At 51.2% G+C, this 18,682-nt stretch overlaps 1 protein-coding gene across 7 annotated transcripts in view; it reads left to right on the forward strand.

The window, feature by feature from the left end:
- The window catches only part of AFAP1L2 (actin filament associated protein 1 like 2), a 91,062-nt gene that overhangs the window by 50,672 nt on the left and 21,708 nt on the right, over window positions 1–18,682 (forward strand). For all 7 annotated transcript variants that reach the window (XM_074373577.1, XM_074373581.1, XM_074373575.1 and 4 more), the window contains 3 exons: window positions 6,442–6,570; window positions 12,490–12,564; window positions 13,932–14,026. In XM_074373577.1, the coding sequence (XP_074229678.1) occupies window positions 6,442–6,570; window positions 12,490–12,564; window positions 13,932–14,026 (299 nt within the window). The remainder of the gene's footprint in view (window positions 1–6,441; window positions 6,571–12,489; window positions 12,565–13,931; window positions 14,027–18,682) is intronic.

Consider the following 18,682-nt stretch of genomic DNA (forward strand, 5'->3'; position numbering starts at 1 on the left):
GGACTAGATAATGGTGGTGATGGTTGCATGACACCGTGCATGAACTTGTAACACTGAATTTTAAACTTGAAAGTGGTTAAAGTGGTAAATAAATAAACACAAATTTATGTGTGGATCACCACCATAAAAAAAAGAAAGAAAACCCACTTCCGTTAACATGCCTGGCACGTACCCACTGGTACAGCGGGTGCTTGGTAAAGGCTGGCTCGGCATTTGGCCCTTTTAGAGAAAGGGGGCTTGGGCTTTCTAAGAGGGGAGGGGTGTCTCCCTTTAAGGTGGAGGGAGGGGTATGTTTTCCAAAAGCTCATCCTTGAGAACTTGAGGATCTTCTATGATCGGGAGGAATCTACTGGCATTTTCTGCCCTCCTGTTGCTTGTCACGGAAACTTCCGCCAGCTTCCTAACTTCGGTTGGTCCCCAGGCGTCAGGTTCGTGCAGATAACATGCCCAGCAGCTCAGTCTTGGGAACTGCTGGGGAGGGGAGGAGGGGTGCACGTCTTTATACTTAGAGAAGAGGTCTGCTGAGTTTCATGTTTGAAAGGAAAACCTTCCTCAATCACGGGTCTTCAGCAGATGCAGCTGAATAAATAAAAATGTGTGCATAAAACGGCAGGGGGACCATGCGGGGCAGCTTCTTCAGCGTGTCGGGGAGACATTTATGTTTGGGAACCTAGTGACCAAAACACAGGGCTGCCTCGAGAGGAGAAAAACTGGGGGAGGAGGTCACCTGGAGGCAGAGCTCGGCCGTGGCCCAGGGCCGAGGGCAGTGAATCGAGCAGTTGAAGCGTCCAGCTCTGCGTGGGCCTTGGAAGGCCCGAACAAGAATCTTATTGAGATTTGTCAGGCCGTGAGCAGACAACTCTGAACTTTAACAGAGCCGGGATGGAAAGCCGGCACAAGGGCCTATAGTTTCCACAATGAACAGCACACTTATTTTTCCCCCCCTCCACTGGAGGACGAGGAAGAGACCAAAATGAGGAGGGGGGGCTGGAGGGGGGGGGAAGACTGAGTCCTTCCAGAGCCTCAATGAAATGGCCACATTCCTCCCAGGGGTGGCCCGGCCCTCCCGGCTCTGAGGGCTGAAAAATGTCACCACGGTTGGCGCAGACTGGGGCCTTGCTTTTCCTGATTGTTATTTTCCGAGGACCTGAGCTCTCGGTTTCCCCTGCTTTTCCAAAGTTCACTTGACATCGTGTCCTCTTGATGGAAGACCTACGCTAATACCTGCTTTCTCTAACTGAAAGAAATCCATCCAAAAAGGGTTTTCATTCTTTAAAAAAAAAAAAAGGATGATTGCTGTTTCACTTCAGTGTCTTTTCGGCTTATAAGAGTTTTCATAGGAACGCCCTACTTTCGAATAGCGGGGCCTCCTGTAGCTGGGGCCCAGAGTGTGTGACCACAGGAGCATCACCACCCCTGCCGCTGCGCGTGGCGCCTGGTCAGAGCCCAGACCTACAGAGGCTGGCCCTGGACCAGTAAGGGCTCGTGCCTAGCCCGGAACGTGGACCCGGCACAAGCTGAGATAACCTTGAGCTACTGACTTTGACAGTGAGGAATCTAGGGAGGCAGAGCTGGCCAGACAGCTGGGTGCCTCTGGCCACGGGCGGCTTCGTGGAGAGGGACCTGGAGAGACCCTGAGGGATGACGTGGCTCCAGAGAGGAAGGGACATGACCTCCCGGCTTCACGACTCCCTCTGGTTCCGGTCCTGCGTTTCTTCAACCCTGGTGCTCACCCTTCACCCAGCTCGCTATTTCAGAGGGAAAGGAGGGGTCTGCTTTCACAGCGCTCCCCACCTGCCCATCTCTCCTATCTGCCAGGCCCATCAGCTTCCCAGCAGCAGGGACCACAGCTGCCCGGTTGACTGCAGTGTCCTCAGACCTGCAGGTCTTACGGCATTCCACATCTCTCCGCCAGCATCTTCTCTTATAGTTTCTACATCTGATGGAATCATCACCACGTTCCATTGCCACTACCTGTCATGTCTCAAGTCCAACCCCCTCCTCCCCATCCCCTCCCTACCTTGCAAAGTGTGGCGGAACAGGAAGCAGAGGCCATGGTCAACCTCCCTGACTTCCCCGGGATGGTTGACAGACAGCAAGTACCTGGACTTGTTCACGCTTGGACTTCAGCCCCAGCGCCACTGCTAAGGCTGGATGTGACTGAGTTAGGTTGTAATCCAGCCTCCAGGGCCCATTCCCCATGCTGTGCCTTTGCAGGGTGTGTGGGAGAACTGGAGGTGGTGGGGGTGCAGTGCCCCACATGGCCCCGGCCACTCTGATTAGGCCACACCCTCATCTTTCTCATCGTGCTAATGCAGTCATCTAACTGGCCCCCCTCCCTCCCCTCCCGGTCCCCTGGTCCCCTCGGCCCCTTCCATTGTCCTCCCCACTGTTCGCAGTTACTCTGTCTCTAGCCTGCTTGAAGGAAAGCATTACGGCTTTTCTTTTCTTTTCTTTTTTTTTTTTTTAACATTTTTTATTGATTTATAATCATTTTACAATGTTGTGTCAAATTCCAGTGTTCAGCACAATTTTTCAGTTATTCATGGACATATACACACTCATTGTCACATTTTTTTCTCTGTGAGTTGTCATAACATTTTGTGTATATTTCCCTGTGTTATACAGTGTAGTCTATTCTACAATTTTGAAATCCCAGTCTATCCCTTCCCACCCTCCACCCCCCTGGTAACCACAAGTCTGTATTCTCTGTCTGTGAGTCTATTTCTGTCCTTTATTTACGCTTTGTTTTTGTTTGTTTGTTTGTTTTTGTTTTTGTTTTTTAGATTCCACATATGAGCGATCTCATATGGTATTTTTTCTTTCTCTTTCTGGCTTACTTCACTTAGAATGACATTCTCCAGGAGCATCCATGTTGCTGCAAATGGCATTATGTTGTCGGTTTTTATGGCTGAGTAGTATTCCATTGTATAAATATACCACATCTTCTTTATCCAGTCACCTGTTGATGGACATTTAGGCTGTTTCCATGTTTTGGCTATTGTAAATAGTGCTGCTATGGACATCGGGGTGGAGGTGTCATCCTGAAGTAGATTTCCTTCTGGATACAAGCCCAGGAGTGGGATTCCTGGGTCATATGGTAAGTCTATTCCTAGTCTTTTGAGGAATCTCCACACTGTTTTCCATAGTGGCTGCACCAAACTGTATTCCCACCAGCAGTGTAGGAGGGTTCCCCTTTCTCCACAGCCTCTCCAGCATTTGTCATTTGTGGATTTTTGAATGACGGCCATTCTGACTGGTGTGAGGTGATACCTCATTGTAGTTTTGATTTGCATTTCTCTGATAATTAGTGATATTGAGCATTTTTTCATGTGCTTTTTGATCATTTGTACGTCTTCCTTGGAGAATTGCTTGTTTAGGTCTTCTGCCCATTTTTGGATTGGGTTTATTTTTTTCTTATTGAGTCGTATGAGCTGCTTATATATTCTGGAGATCAAACCTTTGTCGGTTTCACTTGCAAAAATTTTCTCCCATTCCGTAGGTTTTCTTCTTGTTTTATTTCTGGTTTCCTTTGCTGTGCAGAAGCTTGTAAGTTTCATTAGGTCCCATTTGTTGCATCACGGCTTTTCTACTGCATTTCCCAGAGGCCCTGAATAAGGCACTAACCCCTTAGCAAAGCTAATAAAGCCCTTATGATCTGTCCGTATGATCTAATTCTGCAGTTCTGGCCACAGAGCTCACCTTCTCCCCTTTGAGGCCCACTCATCCTGCCTCCACACTCCGGGTGCCCCGATATTTAGAGCTCCTTGTGGTTTCTTAGGCACCCTGTGTGCTTTCAGCATCTGAGTCTTCTGAGCATCTCATTCCCTTTTCCTGAAACGCCTGTGTTTCTTTCCGACAAACTCTTATTCATTTTCAATGACTAGCTTATAAATTTATCCCCCAATAACCCCAGAGTTTGCCTCTTTCCTCAGTGCATTCCTGGTCCAGGGAGATATCCCTGAATCACTTCTATTGCACCCTGTGTATGCACTGCACACCCCCTCCCCCACCAGGCACGGGCCCTTGGAAATGCAAGGGACTCCATCTGGGTCACCTTTGTCTCCCTGGAAGCAGGCACAACACTTTTCATCCTTTGGCTTGGTACATGTTTGCTCACATAAAAATAAACAAAGGCCGTTTTCCAGGAATCAGGCAGCTTTTGGGAATAGCTGAGGATGTGGAAGTAAGAGACTTTGAGTTCTTGTGTTTTTTTGTTGTTGTTAGTGGGAGTAGCAGCAGTAACAGCCCAGCGGAGCTCAGAAGCTCAGGAAAGTGCAGCTTGCGCTCCTAATTGTTTTGCAAGGCCCTTTCACTTTCCTCATCCACTGTGGCTGAGTTCAAAGCTCAGTGTCATTTTCCTCGTCTTTATCCTTTGTCTTTCCCAGTTTGACTTCTTTAAGCTCACTGCTTTTCAGCCTGTTGAGTTGCTGCAGCCAACAGGAAACTCATGAATAGCTGTTCAAAACCAAAGAAAACACAAGCTAAGGCCTCAGTCTACTACTGCCTTTTCCCGGAAACCTCCCAGCCTTCGGCCTCTTGTCTGATGTCCTGTCACAGGAGTTGATATCACTTGCTTGACTCTTGAATTTTTGCTGGTGTGCCTTGGTCTGTTAATCATGTCACCCGTGCTGGTCTTGTCCCACCAATGAGCTTGCAAAGGGCAGGAACCACGCCGTCCTGATCTCCTTTTCAATTTCCTAGGAAGTTTAGGCTGAGTGCTGAGTGCTGGGCACACTGGGGGGATCTCACGTGGTATTAACTGGTTCGGTGGGCTCTGGGAGCTCTTGCTTGATGCACTTTCAAAATTCACTCTGTTGAGAGTTTGATCAGTTTTTAGTAAACTGGGAAAAAGCCGCTGGCCTCTTGGAGACTCTGTGGGATCTTCTTCCCAATTAGAAATAATAAGAAATAACTAGTTTGGAGAAGGCAGTCAGGGAAGGCTGCTCTGAGGAGGTGACCTTCCTTCCCTTCCTCTCCCTTATGTGGTACGGTAGGCAGTGTTACAGTGCAAGGCTCTGTTTTTTTCTCTAAAGGGGAGCTTAGAGATGAATGCTACCAGTGGAGAATAGAAATAACTGGTGATGCCCCAGGCTGCGAGGAGGAGATGACGACAAAGCTCTTTTTGTGGTTAGCGTAGCATTTCACAGGTGCTGTTGTGAAGAGCTTCACAGATTTTGTGTTTTACACCAACCTTGTGAGATGGTCAGGGCCCATGCAGTCTTCTCCACTTTATAGGTGAGTGAAGGAGCTCGGAGAGAGTGTATGGCTGCTTAGAGTTTCAGCAGCAGGAGACGGAGGGCAAGTCTGGACGTCCTGGCTGCCGGCTTTGGGAGCAGGGCCCTCAGATGTGACACCTGGCATTGCATTTAGACCCGTGCTTCTTGGTGCTGGCTGTGTGTTGAAATCACCTGAGGAGTTTTAAGAACTACTGACTCCTGGGTTTCACTCCCAGAGATTCTGGTATCATCCATCTGGGTGTGGCTTGGGCGTCAGGAGTTTTAAAAGCTCACCAGGTGATCCCCAGACAGCCTGGAAGGCACTGCTTAGACCCTCAAGGAGCTACTGCCATTAATGAGCATGTCCTGGAGAGAGCCAGCTGGGCAGGGGATCCAGGATGAGGACCCTACAGCAAAGGCAGCATCCTGTTCTTAAGAGAGATTCAGGTCATTAACAGTAACAACAACAATGGTGAATGCCCTGCACCTAGTCTGTTGCCCTCTGCACTAGCATCTGTGCAGGGTGCTTCCAGCTAGAAATTGGCAAGTGGGGGCCCTTGGGAGAGGAGTATGTGACCTCTGGATCTGTAGCACCAAAGCCCTTAACCAGCTTGGGGGTGATGCTGGGCTCATGGCAGCTGAGGTGGCTCAGTCACTGAAGAATCTAGGGAAGGTTTTGTTTGTCCAGTGTGGCTTCTGGTGGGTTGTCCACATTTCTGTGGGGACAGAGTAATCACTGTTTCATTTCCCTGGAGGGACTGACCCTCTGTTTCCCCATTCTTGGGGAAAGAATTAACAACTGGGTCAACCGCAGCGTTTCTTTTGATGGTTGCGGGTTTGATCTGTGTTCAAGTTCCCCAGACCCTGAGCTGTTCTGATTGACCTTTACTGAGGAAGAATATCCTGTTTCCAGGCTCTCGTGGCCTGACAGGCTTGCCTGGACCGCCCTGGCCAGTCACTCCAGCAGACGGTAGACCTGCAGCTGTGGCTGGGGTTTTCCATCACAAAGCCAAGGGCCTGTTTTCCTCTCCCCAAGACCCTGGCACTGGGAATCACACCTTTGGGTTGGGCCCCCCACGTGCTGCCTGGCCTCACCCCAGGCCTCTCCCCCTGGGACCAGAGAGCCCATCCTGAGATGCTGTGGGATCCAGGGTTGTATCTGAGCCGAGCCTTCGGAGAGGGGGCAGCCGCTGTAAAGGCTTCTTCTGTTTTCTCTCCCTAGCCCTGGAGCAGCTGCTGACAGAGCTGGATGACTTCCTGAAGATTCTTGACCAGGAGAACCTGAGCAGCACGGCCGTGGTGAAGAAGAGCGGCCTGGCCGAGCTCCTCCGGCTCTATACCAAAAGCAGCAGTGAGTGTGGCCCAGGGCCTTAGGAAAGCGGTCCCCGGGGAAACAACCGGAAGGTGTTTGGGCTGCCATGATAACGCCCCACAGACTGGCTTAAGCAGCGGAACTTAAGATTTCTCACAGTCTGGAGGCTGGAAATCTGAGGTCAAGGTGTCGACAGGGTTGGTTCCTTCCGAGGCCTCTCTCCTTGAAGAGAGACGGTCTAGATGGTCGCCTTCTCCCTGCATCTTTGCAACATCTTTCCTCTGGACGTCTGTGTCCAAATCTCCTCTTATATGGACACCATTTATATGGGATCAGGTCCCACCTCAGTGCCTCACTTAGCATTAATTATCTCTTTAAAGACCTCTCTTCCAAATACAGTCACATTTTGAGGTATTCGGGGTTAGGACTTAATTTATGAACTTTGAGTGGGACACAGCTCAGCCCGTAACAATAGTGCAGGAGTCGGGACGTGAACAGGAGCCCAGAAATCTCTGAACACTCAACACAGTAGCCCACGAATGAGGTTTCAGGCAAAGTGTTTTCAAAGCACTTCTCCTTATGGTTGACAGTAGGGAGGTGAAAATAAACTGGTATCATAACAGCTAACGCTGCACTGCACGTGTAGTAATGAGCTTCATGTTCAGGACACCCCATTGAGGCTGGTGCTGTGGTTACGGATGAGGAGACTGAGCCCCGTAGAGTTTAAATAATTTGCCCAGTGACACACAGCCCAAGGGAAAACAGGAAAACTTCGTTTTAAGACTTCGTACATCACAGAACCCTGAGTTCACTGTTTTTTTTCTGTCTTTTTAATTGAGCTAGATTTTATACCCAGCCAAGGGCTCAGATCTTAAGTAGTTAATTCAGTGAATTTTGACAGCTGTCCACACCTGTGTACCCACCGCCCAAAATAAGACATAGAACATTTCTGTTGTCCCAGGGAGTTCTTTCTCGCCCCTTCCCAGGGTAAGAATGCCTCCCCAGGGCAAGAATTCCTCCCCACCCCCACCCCAAGGCAGCCACTGTTCCGATTTCTCCCACCACAGATTAGCGTTGCTCAGCCTAGAGCTTCATGTAAATGGAATCGTACGGTTTGTGCTTTCTGTCTGGCTGCTACCAGGAGATTTTTCCATCTTGTGGATCGTACCAGGAGTTCCTTTTATTGCTGAAATGTATTCCATTCTGCAAGGAGACCGCAGTCTGCTTCTCCATCTACTTGCTGATGGACATTGGGGTTGTTTGCAGATCTGGGCTATTATGAATAATAAGGCTGCTTTGCACATCCTTGTATAAGACTCCTTGCGGACATATGGCTTCATTTCTAGCCCAAACTTTGTTTTTTTTTAAAAAGAAAAGCCTTCTTGTGAAGTCGTAACAGTTTAGGAGAGTTTATTTTTATATCGGATGTTTGAGGATTCAAAATGATATTTTGGGACAGTAGGGACCCTAAGAGGGCATCTCGCCCATCTGCCTCGCAGTAGGAACAGCCCAAACCCGTGCCAGGAGAAGGAAGTGCACCTGCTTTGGCCATCACGGTCAGGAAATCCCCCCGCTGACCAACCTGCATCTCCTGGGCTGCATTTCAAAGTCCCTTTTCCTTTTCTTTGTCCCATGTAGAATTAGTCTCTATTGTCTGAATATCAGAGAAGTCATAAAGCTGGAGCGTGTTGCTTTATGCCCAGTGGCCTTCAGTTCGGGCAGAATAATCCAGCCCCCTTAGCCTTTCATCAGAGGCGGTTTCCCTGAGCCCCTTCGTTGCCTTTGCGGCTCCCCAGGCTCCTCCTGGCTTTGTAGTGAGTGTCTGCTGCCCTGCCCTGAGTGCTGGTCAGCAGCACATCAAAGGGGGGAAGGACACGTGGGAAATCCACATCACAGGGCAGGTAGGTGAGGGAGGGACGAATCACTCCACAGAAGGATTCATCGGTGGAATCCTTTCAAAAGCACACTCCCAGACCGTTTAGATGTGCTCCGACTTGAGAATGTTTAATGATAAAGAGCTCCTCTGTTGGAAATTAAAAAAAGCACCCCTGTGATCGGTCTGACCCGCTGTCCTCGGTTCTCACCACTCCATCAGAGCCACCTGTGTGGGGTCCCCTTTTTGGTCTAGCTCTAGCTTGCTACAGGATGACCTTTGTTTCACCCCTGGTCTTGGTATGTTCCGCTTTTATAAAGGCAGACCTTCCCCACCCTTGGCCTCTGCAGTTTGTAGGGCTGTGGGAGCTTTTGAGAGCCGGTCAGGGGGCTCCACAGTGTGAACCGCCCCCCAGGGTGCACCCAGACCACTGATGATTGTGCACAGCCGTGCGGAGGCCATCGGCTGTCACTTCTGCCCTCCAGGTTGAGGCCCGGGGGGGAACAGCCACCGTGTGAGGACTCCCCTTTCTGGCCCCCTTGGCCCCTCTTCGATGGCGGAGTGCTAGTAACAGCAGCTGGCCTTTTTCGTGCACTTAGCACTTCCCCGCCCATCCTGGTGTACAAAATGGCTTGGACTGTGCCACCTCACCCACATGCCGAGGCCGTGGGGGAGTTACCGTTTTCCCCATCACCAGCAAGGGAACTGAGGCTCGGAAAGTCACCTGTTCAAGGCACGTGGCCGGGAGCGGCAGAGCCCAGGGGACCTAACCCTTCTAACTCCCCTCATCTCTCCAGGTTCCAGGTTAGTCTGCACCAGGTTAATCACTATGCTGCACCGGATACAAGCCAAAGCCCCCAGAATTTAACGTCCCAGGCCTACCTTACTGTGTATCGTCCAGAAAATTAACTCAGCCTGACTGGACTTGTAGGCAGAGGCAGGCTGATCATTTTGAGATAGGCTTGGTCTCCACTGGCTGGGCCGCTGTTTACTCCCACACATTTGGGGTAGAGTATGACTGTGTGTGTGTGTGAGACTGTGTGTGTGCGCGCACGTGTACTTTTCAAACGCAATTGTCCATTTTCTGATCTTTGTTGTATTGCTGAATTTTCTCCTCTCTTGGCCTTCTGTCTAGACGGTGAAGTTGAGGCACAGGTTGAGGTCTATTTATTGGAGGCCTACTATTTGTTTCTGTCTTAACTCCCTGAGAGGGCCCCCCTATCCCCTGTTCAGAGACTCTGGGAACATTTCTGGGGCTGCCCCTGTGATAGGAAATGCTTCAAATATTCTGTCTATCCAACATGTCCCTCCTCCCTGCCCCTCACCACCAGTCTCTTCAGACACGGGGTCGTTCCCCCAGGATCCACACACTCGCTCAGAGCACAAGGAGCTCCCCTTCCTACCACACCTGTGGCTGTCGTGACTTCCCACACACCTGTGCAACCACCCCATCCGTGTCTGCCTACCCCCCTCCCCCAACACGGTGGGTTCATGAAGGCAGAGACCATGTCTGTTTTGTTCTCTGCTGTATCCCCAGCGCCTAGCACAGTGCTGGTGCTTACTGCACTTCTGAAAATGAGTCAGGGAACGATAGAAAGTTCTCCCACCCAAGGCTGCTGCTTCCTAGACATGAGACAGCTCATCAGCCTCCCCTTCCCAGGGCCAAGTTCACAGGATTACAGTCCTGGGAGCCTCTTACCAGCTGGATGGTAGTGGATTAGCAACACTGAGAATCGAGACCTAGTCAAGCAGAGCCTGCAGAGTGTCCGAGGAGGGAGGCGTGGCCTTGGAATCCGCCAGAGCCAGTTTTCTCTGCAGTTTACAAATCGCCATCCTGGGGAGGAAGCACCTGCTCAGAATCTAACAGTTAAAACAGTGACAGCAATATGTTGCCTTTTTTCCCTTCTGCACCGAAGTGTAGGTTTAGTCACTAATAAGAAGAAAGAAATGAACACTGAACACTATTTACGTTTCTTCAATTCCTTTTTTGATCTTTATTTGTCATCAGAATATTTTCATGTAGCTGTGGTTTGTTTGCCTCTGTATTCTGCTTTGTATTATTTTTACATTGAGAATTACTACCTGTGCCCATTTCCATGTGTTGACAGTTCACATGCTTTTTTTTTTTTTTTTGGTTTTTTGCTTTTTTGAAACATGATCCTTAAAACTGTAAGTTTTAGATATTTCTGTAAAACAGACGTAGAGCTACTTTGTTATTTTTCACAACTGGATAGTGTTCACTGATGAATGAACACTAATGCTCAACTAACCCCCTATTATTAGTGGGCATTTAAGTTTTGTTCTCTAAAAAAAAACCTTCAAAATATTACAGTTAAACATCCTCAAATAAAATTTTGTTTGCATGCTGGAGTTTATCTTCAGGGTAGTTTTCTGGCAGGAGAAATGCTAGGTTAAAGAATATGAACACTTTAAAACTAAGTTATCCTCCAAAATCACTTCCAAAATAGTTGTGCCAATTTACACACTACAGTAGTAGTTTATTTTTAAAGTCGACCTGTCACCCACGTTGATGGGCCATGGTGTATGTATTTCACCATTTTCCTATTACTGAGCCTCTGAGTTGCTTCCCATGTTTAGGCTGTCATTTTCAAACTTTGCTAGTTATAAGATCACCTTACTTTTCCAGATTCCCTAATATTTGAGTTTTATGTCATCAAAACCTTCAGTTAGGTAGAAATAGGCACTGTTTCATCAGTTATTTTGTATTCTGTGCAGACAAGGAAACCAAGGCACGTGGCTTAGGTGTTTTGCTCAGAATTACTGTTAACAGCAGAGCTTGGCTGAGACCCCCTCCACCCCCCACCCCATCTCCCGCCTCCCTCTGCAGAGTGCGTCCCCCCCCCCCCCCGCCCCGTGCCATGTTCTGGAGAAGGTGCTGATCCACACCCTCTGGGCCCCAGTCAGTGGATGAATACAAGCTGCAGCTAACTGGCTAAGTATGTTTAGACCTCAAGTTCCCTTTCTCTAAGCGGCTGCAGCCTTTGGTAAAGGGGTGACATTGCTGAGAGGTCCTGGCAGGGCTGCGCGCTGGGGCGGCGATCTCACAGGCTGATGGAGGAAGATCCACCCAGCCGTATCCTCCTCCTGTTCCTCTGGGCCCTCGCGGCTCCCTTGATGCAGGCCTCTTGGCCAGAGTCTGGGCGGTCTGTGGTGTGGAACTGACTGGTGTTGAACTGCCTCCTTCGCCAGGAGTTTGAATTGGGCTCCTTGGCTGGGTAACACCGTCTCCAGCCACTGGAATTGATCAGCCTCAAGTTTCTAGGAAATGCAAATTAAGGACCTCAGAAGTAGAGGAGGATTTCTAAGAGGAGAAGCACTAGGAAGCACTAGTTTGTCTGCAGGCTTCTGAAGAAAGGGTCCTTGGGGCATTTGGAGCTGTGTTAGAAAGGCTAGTCAGACCAGCTTTTCTCTGCCTAGACACGCACAGGAAAGTGACAACCTGTACAGAAATGTTTTTAAAGGAGAGGAAGGGCTGGGCCGCTACAGGGTAGAGCAGGTAGCTGCTGGTGCTCCAGGTGCAATTCCCAGCACACTTACCCCTCCAAACCAGAGCTCAGGCCTCCACAGTGGCACCCCACCTAGAGGACTGGGAGCTAAACTTCCAGATCCTCAACGTAACCTATCTTATATAGCCATCACTCTGATTAGCCCATGCAGGTAATTCAGACTAGGGTGAGAATGACTGATAGAAGTGTTTTACAATTTAAATGAAATGCTAGGAAAACCCAGAGATATCTCTGCTTGGTGAAATATGAGGCAGCTCTTTGAGGTATGGGTGCTTTTCCACTTAAGACTTTTATTCCTAAGTTATTCTTCTGTACCCTCTCCTACCCTCCCCTTCCCCCAGGCTAGAAAACTAACAGTCAGAAACTTGACATTTCTTATTTTGGACATCTGTCAGTTCTTTCTATAGTGACTCAATGAAGTCTAAATATTGTATGCCTTTACAGGAATCCCAGTGGATGACAATGTCTCTGAGGGGCGGGGGAACACTGTTTCTCTCCAGAAGCCCTTTCCCTTCATGAAATCACGTGAAGCCTGTGTTTTCCATCTTCCTTCTGCAGGTTCTGATGAGGAGTACATTTATATGAACAAAGTGACCGTCCACAAGCAACAGGATGCCGAGTCCCAAGACAAAGGTACAGGGCTACTGCTGAGGGCATGGCCAGCGCCCGGGTTGGGGGCAGGTATAAGCCTTGGTCCCATCCCACCCCTCCTTGCTCCCAGCCAGCACCACAGACAGGCCTGGTGGAGTTATTTTTGGAAGTCATATTTTGGTTGATGGTATTTTGGGGTTGATGTATTTTGGGATGTTTCATCAGGCCTCCTCCTTGCCTCTTAAAGGTCTCCCGTTCCCTTCATGGATAAGGAATCTGTCCCTAAAATCTCTCAGCATTTCCCAGCATCATCCCAGGAATAGGAAGTTATAATTCAGATGTTCTAAGAAGGCAGCTATATATGGTGCTGATTCCACAGCCCCAGCTTTATGTCTTTTTGATAGAAGTCTGGATTTTATGTGTAGTGGCAGGGCGGGGAGGGAGGGTGGTATAGAGGTGATGGGGAGGAAATGGTGATGTCAACAGCTGCCTTAATATTCAAAGGTTTTGTTCAAAGGTGATCTCTTGGCAGAACATTTTATCTTCCATTGGAAGAACATACTGTCTTTCATGGTGTCTTCTGTCATGTTCTGCTTTCCTCTGAAAAGCCCTCGGGAGTAGGTTTAGCAGGACCTCAGGGAGGCCCAGAGGTTTGCGAGCTGCCTAGTTGCAGAGGAGAGGGGGTTAGAAGCCCCCTCTCCTAGCTCTCAAGCCTGCGACTCAAATGCAGAGGCTTAGTGAGAGGTGGGAACACAGCATTCCAAGGCTTTCAGTCCTGTTAAAGATTTCACAACGTCAGCCACTGAAGCTCCAAGGCCAGATCTGCCCAAGCCTGCCTGTCACGGGCTGTTTAGGCCACCGGCTGAAGTGGTCAGGCTCAGAAGAGCCTTTGGTGCCTTTTCCTTAACAGCACACGGAGGGTCAGTGGCCAAGTTCCCTTTGTGGCTTTTCCACCTCCTGCCCCGCCACCAAGCCTGGACCCAGCAGAAGTCCCCCTGCAGGAAAGCAGCCACTGTGCCCGAGGTTGTTTGCCTTCCGGGGAAACTGTGGGGTGGACAGAGGTAATCACAGGGTCGGTCCTGAGAGCAGCTCAATATAGTGACCCCGGGCAGCTCCTCTGCTCGCTCAAGCTCTGTGGCTAGATCGTTTTGGACCCAGGGCAGGTGGAGGAGAGGGTGTGGAGCCTGCCAGAAACCTCAAACCAGTTCCTTTGGAGGAATCTGCCCGTGGCAGGTCTACCCTATTCTTGGAGGAAAAACAGCACTGGCCGCAGGGACGGCCTGCCTGGGTAATTAACACCTGCTGAAATAGAAACAGCAGGCTCAGTGACCTGACATTCCTGGATAATGAGCCTCTGCAGTGAGGCTGGGCGCCCCTCACCGAAGCCCCCTCCTGCTTGCTGCCCACAGCACCCGAGGAGCAGAACCCACTGACCAACGGGGAGCCCGGCCAGCACTCCTTGGCCCCTCAAAAGAGCCTTCCAGACCTCCCGCCACCCAAGATGGTAAGTGTGGGTCCAGGAAACCCCTCATTTCCTTGATGTGGGCCCTCTGCACTTCCAGCTGTCCCCACAGATGTCAGCCCACTAGGCTTCTAGCATTTCCAGAGCACCTCCTGTGTTGGGGGGCCTGGGGCGAGGCACCGGGAGGGACAGAGACAAGTAAGCCTGCCTGCAGGCGACATCATTTGCTCAGTGCAAAGAGGAGTGGCAGTGGGAGATGAGGGGCCTCCTTTATCAAGTGCCACCATGTGTCCAAGGCTATGCCATGCTCTCCCAGCACCCTGTGAGTAGGGTCCTGTACAGCTGTGGTCACCAGCTCAGGCCATAGTATCTTTCCAATATGTAAATCACATCACCCTGCACTTCCTGCCTGAAACCCACCAAGAGCTCTCATTGAACATAGGGGAAAACATTCAGAGTCCTTCACGTGGCCCCAGGTCCTACACGGTCTGGCCCAGCTACATCTCCAGCCTCATCGCATCTGCTGTTTACTGACCTTCCTTCTGTCCCTGGATTGTGCCACATGGGCAGTCCTGCCTCAGGGCCTTTGCACTTCCTGGGCCCTGGGTTTTCAATGGCTGCCACCTCCTCATCTCTCTGACATCCTTAGGCAGACTTTCCCTGGCCTGCTCTTGTGAGGGATCCCACCTCTGTGCCTGCCTCAGATACTGTCGGCCCCACTGCCTGGTTACCCCCTCTAGGTTTATTATCTGCCTCCTGGATCAGATGTAAGCTTCCTGGAGCAGGGATTGTGTCTCTCGTTTGCTGCTTCATGTCCTGTATCTGCTCATAGTAGGCCACACACATATATGTTCATGGACAGCTGGATGGGATTATGGAATCCTGCGAACCTGGGTTCAGATCCCAGCTCTGCCAGGTACTAGCTCCTTGACCTTGAGCAAGTTACTTAGGGTGTCTGGCCTTTTGTTTCCTGGTGTGAAAGGAACATGAGCATCTGTCTCCTGTGATTGATTGTCTTGTTCAGTGGGCCGAGGCTGGGCGTGGCAGACTGTGTTAAGTATTCAGGGAGGTGAGGGGTAGCATTTACATTTTATAGGTGAGGATCTGGGAATCAGCAGGTTTACAATGTCCCGGTGTCACACAACCTTGAAGTGGCAGAGCCAGAATTTGAAACCAAGTTCTTTCCACTATCAGATCTGGTTGGGGAGGCTTCCTAGAAAAGGTGTGAGGCAGGAGCTGGGAAGGATTTCTAGAAGGACAGTGGGACCATAGGACTCCATGGTCACTGAGTTCCTACCAAGCCATCCTTCACCAGACCCCACACCGGCCCCTTCACTCATGCCTTCCTGGGAGCAGCAGGGTTCTTCACAGCTGGTAGAGCAGGTCTGGGGTGCCTGGGCATCCCACCACGGGAGACCCCTCGAGTGGGTGACAGCTGGGGAACACCCTTCATCTCAGGCTGAGTGAGATCTGATGGACTGAGCCAGAGTCCCTGTGTACCCAATATGCCGGTGACTGCTAGGCTCTGCCCACCCCGTGCACACAAACATGGTCCTCCCACCACCTGTCACGTGCTATGTCTTTTGTCACTGTTTTTTTTCATATGAAGACACAGAGGCTCAGAGAGTTAGAACAATTGGCCAAGGTGCCACCACTGGGAGGTAGCAGGGCCAGGGTTCATATGCAGCTTTTTGGTTTCCAGGCTGCTCTGCAGCCTCCTAGACTTCAGCTTGTCTTTTTAGCAGAGTAAAGGTACAAGTTTGTCCCTTCTAGCTGCAGACTCCCCTCCCCTTCAGCCCTAGGACTTGGGGGAGGGGAAACGGCCCCTTAGCTCCCATCCCACTGCAGCCAGTGTTCAGCTGGTGGGAGGTGCTATGGTTTTCTGGTGTGTCTTCAGCACCACTCACTGGGTGGCTGGGGAGGGAAGGTGGCTGCTCTGAGCCAGGGCTGGAAATTTCCTATCTTGAATTCAGTGTCTGGTTCTGACCAAGGTGCCTTTGGCTTTGGTGCAATGGGAGTGACACTGCCCGCCCCACCTGGGGCAGCTACTTACGGGTCACACCTGGCAGAGGGTCATTCACCAGGCAGAGTCTCCCAGGCACTGACTTGCTTTGGATGTCGGGGTTTTACAAACGTGGTGGTGGACTGGGGGGCCTGGGGCCTGGGGCCGGGTTGTGGTTGTAGACTGATCAGGTCACAAAGTCCTGGAAGCCCCGGGACTCTGGCTGGCTCTTACTGCTCCCTCGCCAGGCTCCTGTGAACTGGGTACAGAGGCCCCAGGGGATCCGGTATGTGAGACGCAGGGCACAGTGAGGGCAGGGCTGTCCCCGAGGGCGGACTCCCCGTGTCAGCTGTGTCTGCTGGCCGTCGGGGCCTGGAGAGGCTTGAGAGGAACCTGGTGCTAGAACTGGGTAAGTACCACCCAGGAACCCCACAGTCCTGGGGCGGCCTCGCAGACGTGTGGTGATGGTTCCTGTGGACACACTCCAGGCCCTGGGGAGACTCCAGCAGAGCGAGCGGACTTTGTAGTCTCCCTTCCTGGTGGAATTTCTCTGCTGAGAAGGACCTTCTCTAGGTCCCTCCTAATTCTGTCCCGGGCGCCTACCCTCACCCCAGGGGCCTTCCAGATGTGGAGTGAGGAAGGGAGGGGCGTATCCCGGGGTGATCCCCTCCCTGGCCACATGCGCTCGCATCTGCTCCCCCTCGGGCCTCCTCTCTGGTCAAGTCTGGCCGAAGCAGCTGTAACTCTTAGTCCAAGACCCCTAGAGGAGTGACGTCAGGGCAGAGGGGGAACCAGCTGTGTCATCTGGCTCTTTCCAGGAGGAGAACCAGAGCAGAAATAGTTTGGCGGGGAGGGAGGGAGCATGGCAGCCTGAGGTGACCCTGTGACCTCTCTCCCTCAGACAGAGACCCGTATCCCTTCCCACCCTGACCCCAGAGCTTCAGGGCACCACTGTGGGTCATCCCGCTGAACGCCCGGCCCGAGGCTTGCTGGTGGCTTTGGCAGAGCTGGGTGCCTGCCTGGGGTCCTCCGTGCCCAGGGCTAGGCCAAGAGTGTGGCCTCTGTCCCAGGCTCAGTCCTGTCCAGCACGGGAAGGGGCAGCCAGGGGTCAGGAGCAACCTCATGGGTGTGGCCAGTGACTCAGGCAGCTGAGGCCCTTCCAGACTGTGGTCTGCACAGCCAGGTGCTGTGGTCACCATAGGGAAACAGATGTTTGCTGGCACCATTCTGCTTCTGGCTCACACAGCCATCTCCACCCCATCTCCCCTTTGAGGCCTGAACACGCGTTGGACTTCAGTGAGCTGATCTAGGGGAAAGCAGCTGACTCCACAAAAGACGGTTACCCTGGTGGGTCTGGGGAGCTGGGGCTGGATCCACTAACCCCCTCCAGGGACCTTCTACGGTACACTCTGGGGTGGGTTGTTCAATACTGCAAGGATGCCTCAGGTCACCTTGCCACCCTTCATCCCCAGCTCTCACGTCTAATCGAAATCAGAATTGGCAAGCACCGCCCCTGACCGAATCTCTGCACCACCTGCTTTTGCAAGTAATGTTTTATTGGAATACTGTCACGCTTGTTCACTTATGTGTTATTTATCGGTGCCTTTGCATGACAATAGCAGGGCTGAGATCAGAGACGTCAAATCCTCAAATGGTCTGCAAATCCCTAAGTACTGACTCTTGGCTCTTTACGGAGAGTTTGCTGACCTCTGGCAAATCATGCTGAGCAGGGTGGCTTTCTTCCCTGCCCCTTCCTGTGAACCCTCAGAACATTATTTCCGGTTTTGAAGTCCCATCTCTTCCGCATCTTCATTGACCGTGTACCACCTTCATCATCACAACAATGCTGCTAATGAAAATAATAGTCTTTTCTTCTGAATCTCGAGAGTTTCGGATTGCTTGCTCCTTTGACATCTGATAACAGGCCATTGTGTCTGTGTAATTACGTGATTCTCCTCTAACCTTGAATCCTCAAAATGACCCCAGTACTGTTCCTATTTCACAGAGAGGGAAAGTGAGGCCCAGAAAGTCTGTCACCTACCCATGGCTAAGTCTGTGCATCCCTAAAGCCCAGATTCAGACGTAGCTACATCCACTCTAAAAGCCAGATAAATGGATCTAGACGCCAGGCCACAGAAGACATGGCTGTGGGGAGCCTGGTTTTGGTGAAGCCCTGCAGGAGATTATTCTGCCCTGAGGGCAGCTGGGAGTAGACACCCTTGTGGCCCTTGCTGAGTACTGACTGTCCCATGGGGACCCAAACCCAGGCTGAATGCCTCCCACTATCTCCTGGGCCAGGACCAGGGAAGCTCCCTCAGTCAGAGGTTCCCCAAATAAGCTCATACTCAAGGCAAAGGTTTCTAGATCCCTCCCCTTCTCCTGTCCGTCTTCCTGGTAGGGTAGGGAATCCCCAGCCGCCCAGGGGTCTGTCTGAGCCAAGGGCCTTGCCTCTTTTATGCTCGGCGCTCCCTGGGGAGCCCAGGCCTGCTTCTCCTGTGCGACGCCCAGCACGACGACTTCTCAGAACCAGGAGTGGGAATGCACATCAGCTTTTACCGTTTCTGTTCTCAACTCACTAGGAACATTCTCCTGGCCCTCCTTAGGGGCTTCCTGATGCAGAAGGACATGGGAGACCTGCGAGGATGGCTGCTTCCACGTTTATGTCCTATGTACCGTCATATTCATGCCACAGTTGA

The sequence above is a fragment of the Camelus bactrianus genome, chromosome 11 (assembly GCF_048773025.1).
Source record: "Camelus bactrianus isolate YW-2024 breed Bactrian camel chromosome 11, ASM4877302v1, whole genome shotgun sequence".
NCBI classification, from domain to species: Eukaryota; Metazoa; Chordata; class Mammalia; order Artiodactyla; family Camelidae; genus Camelus; species Camelus bactrianus.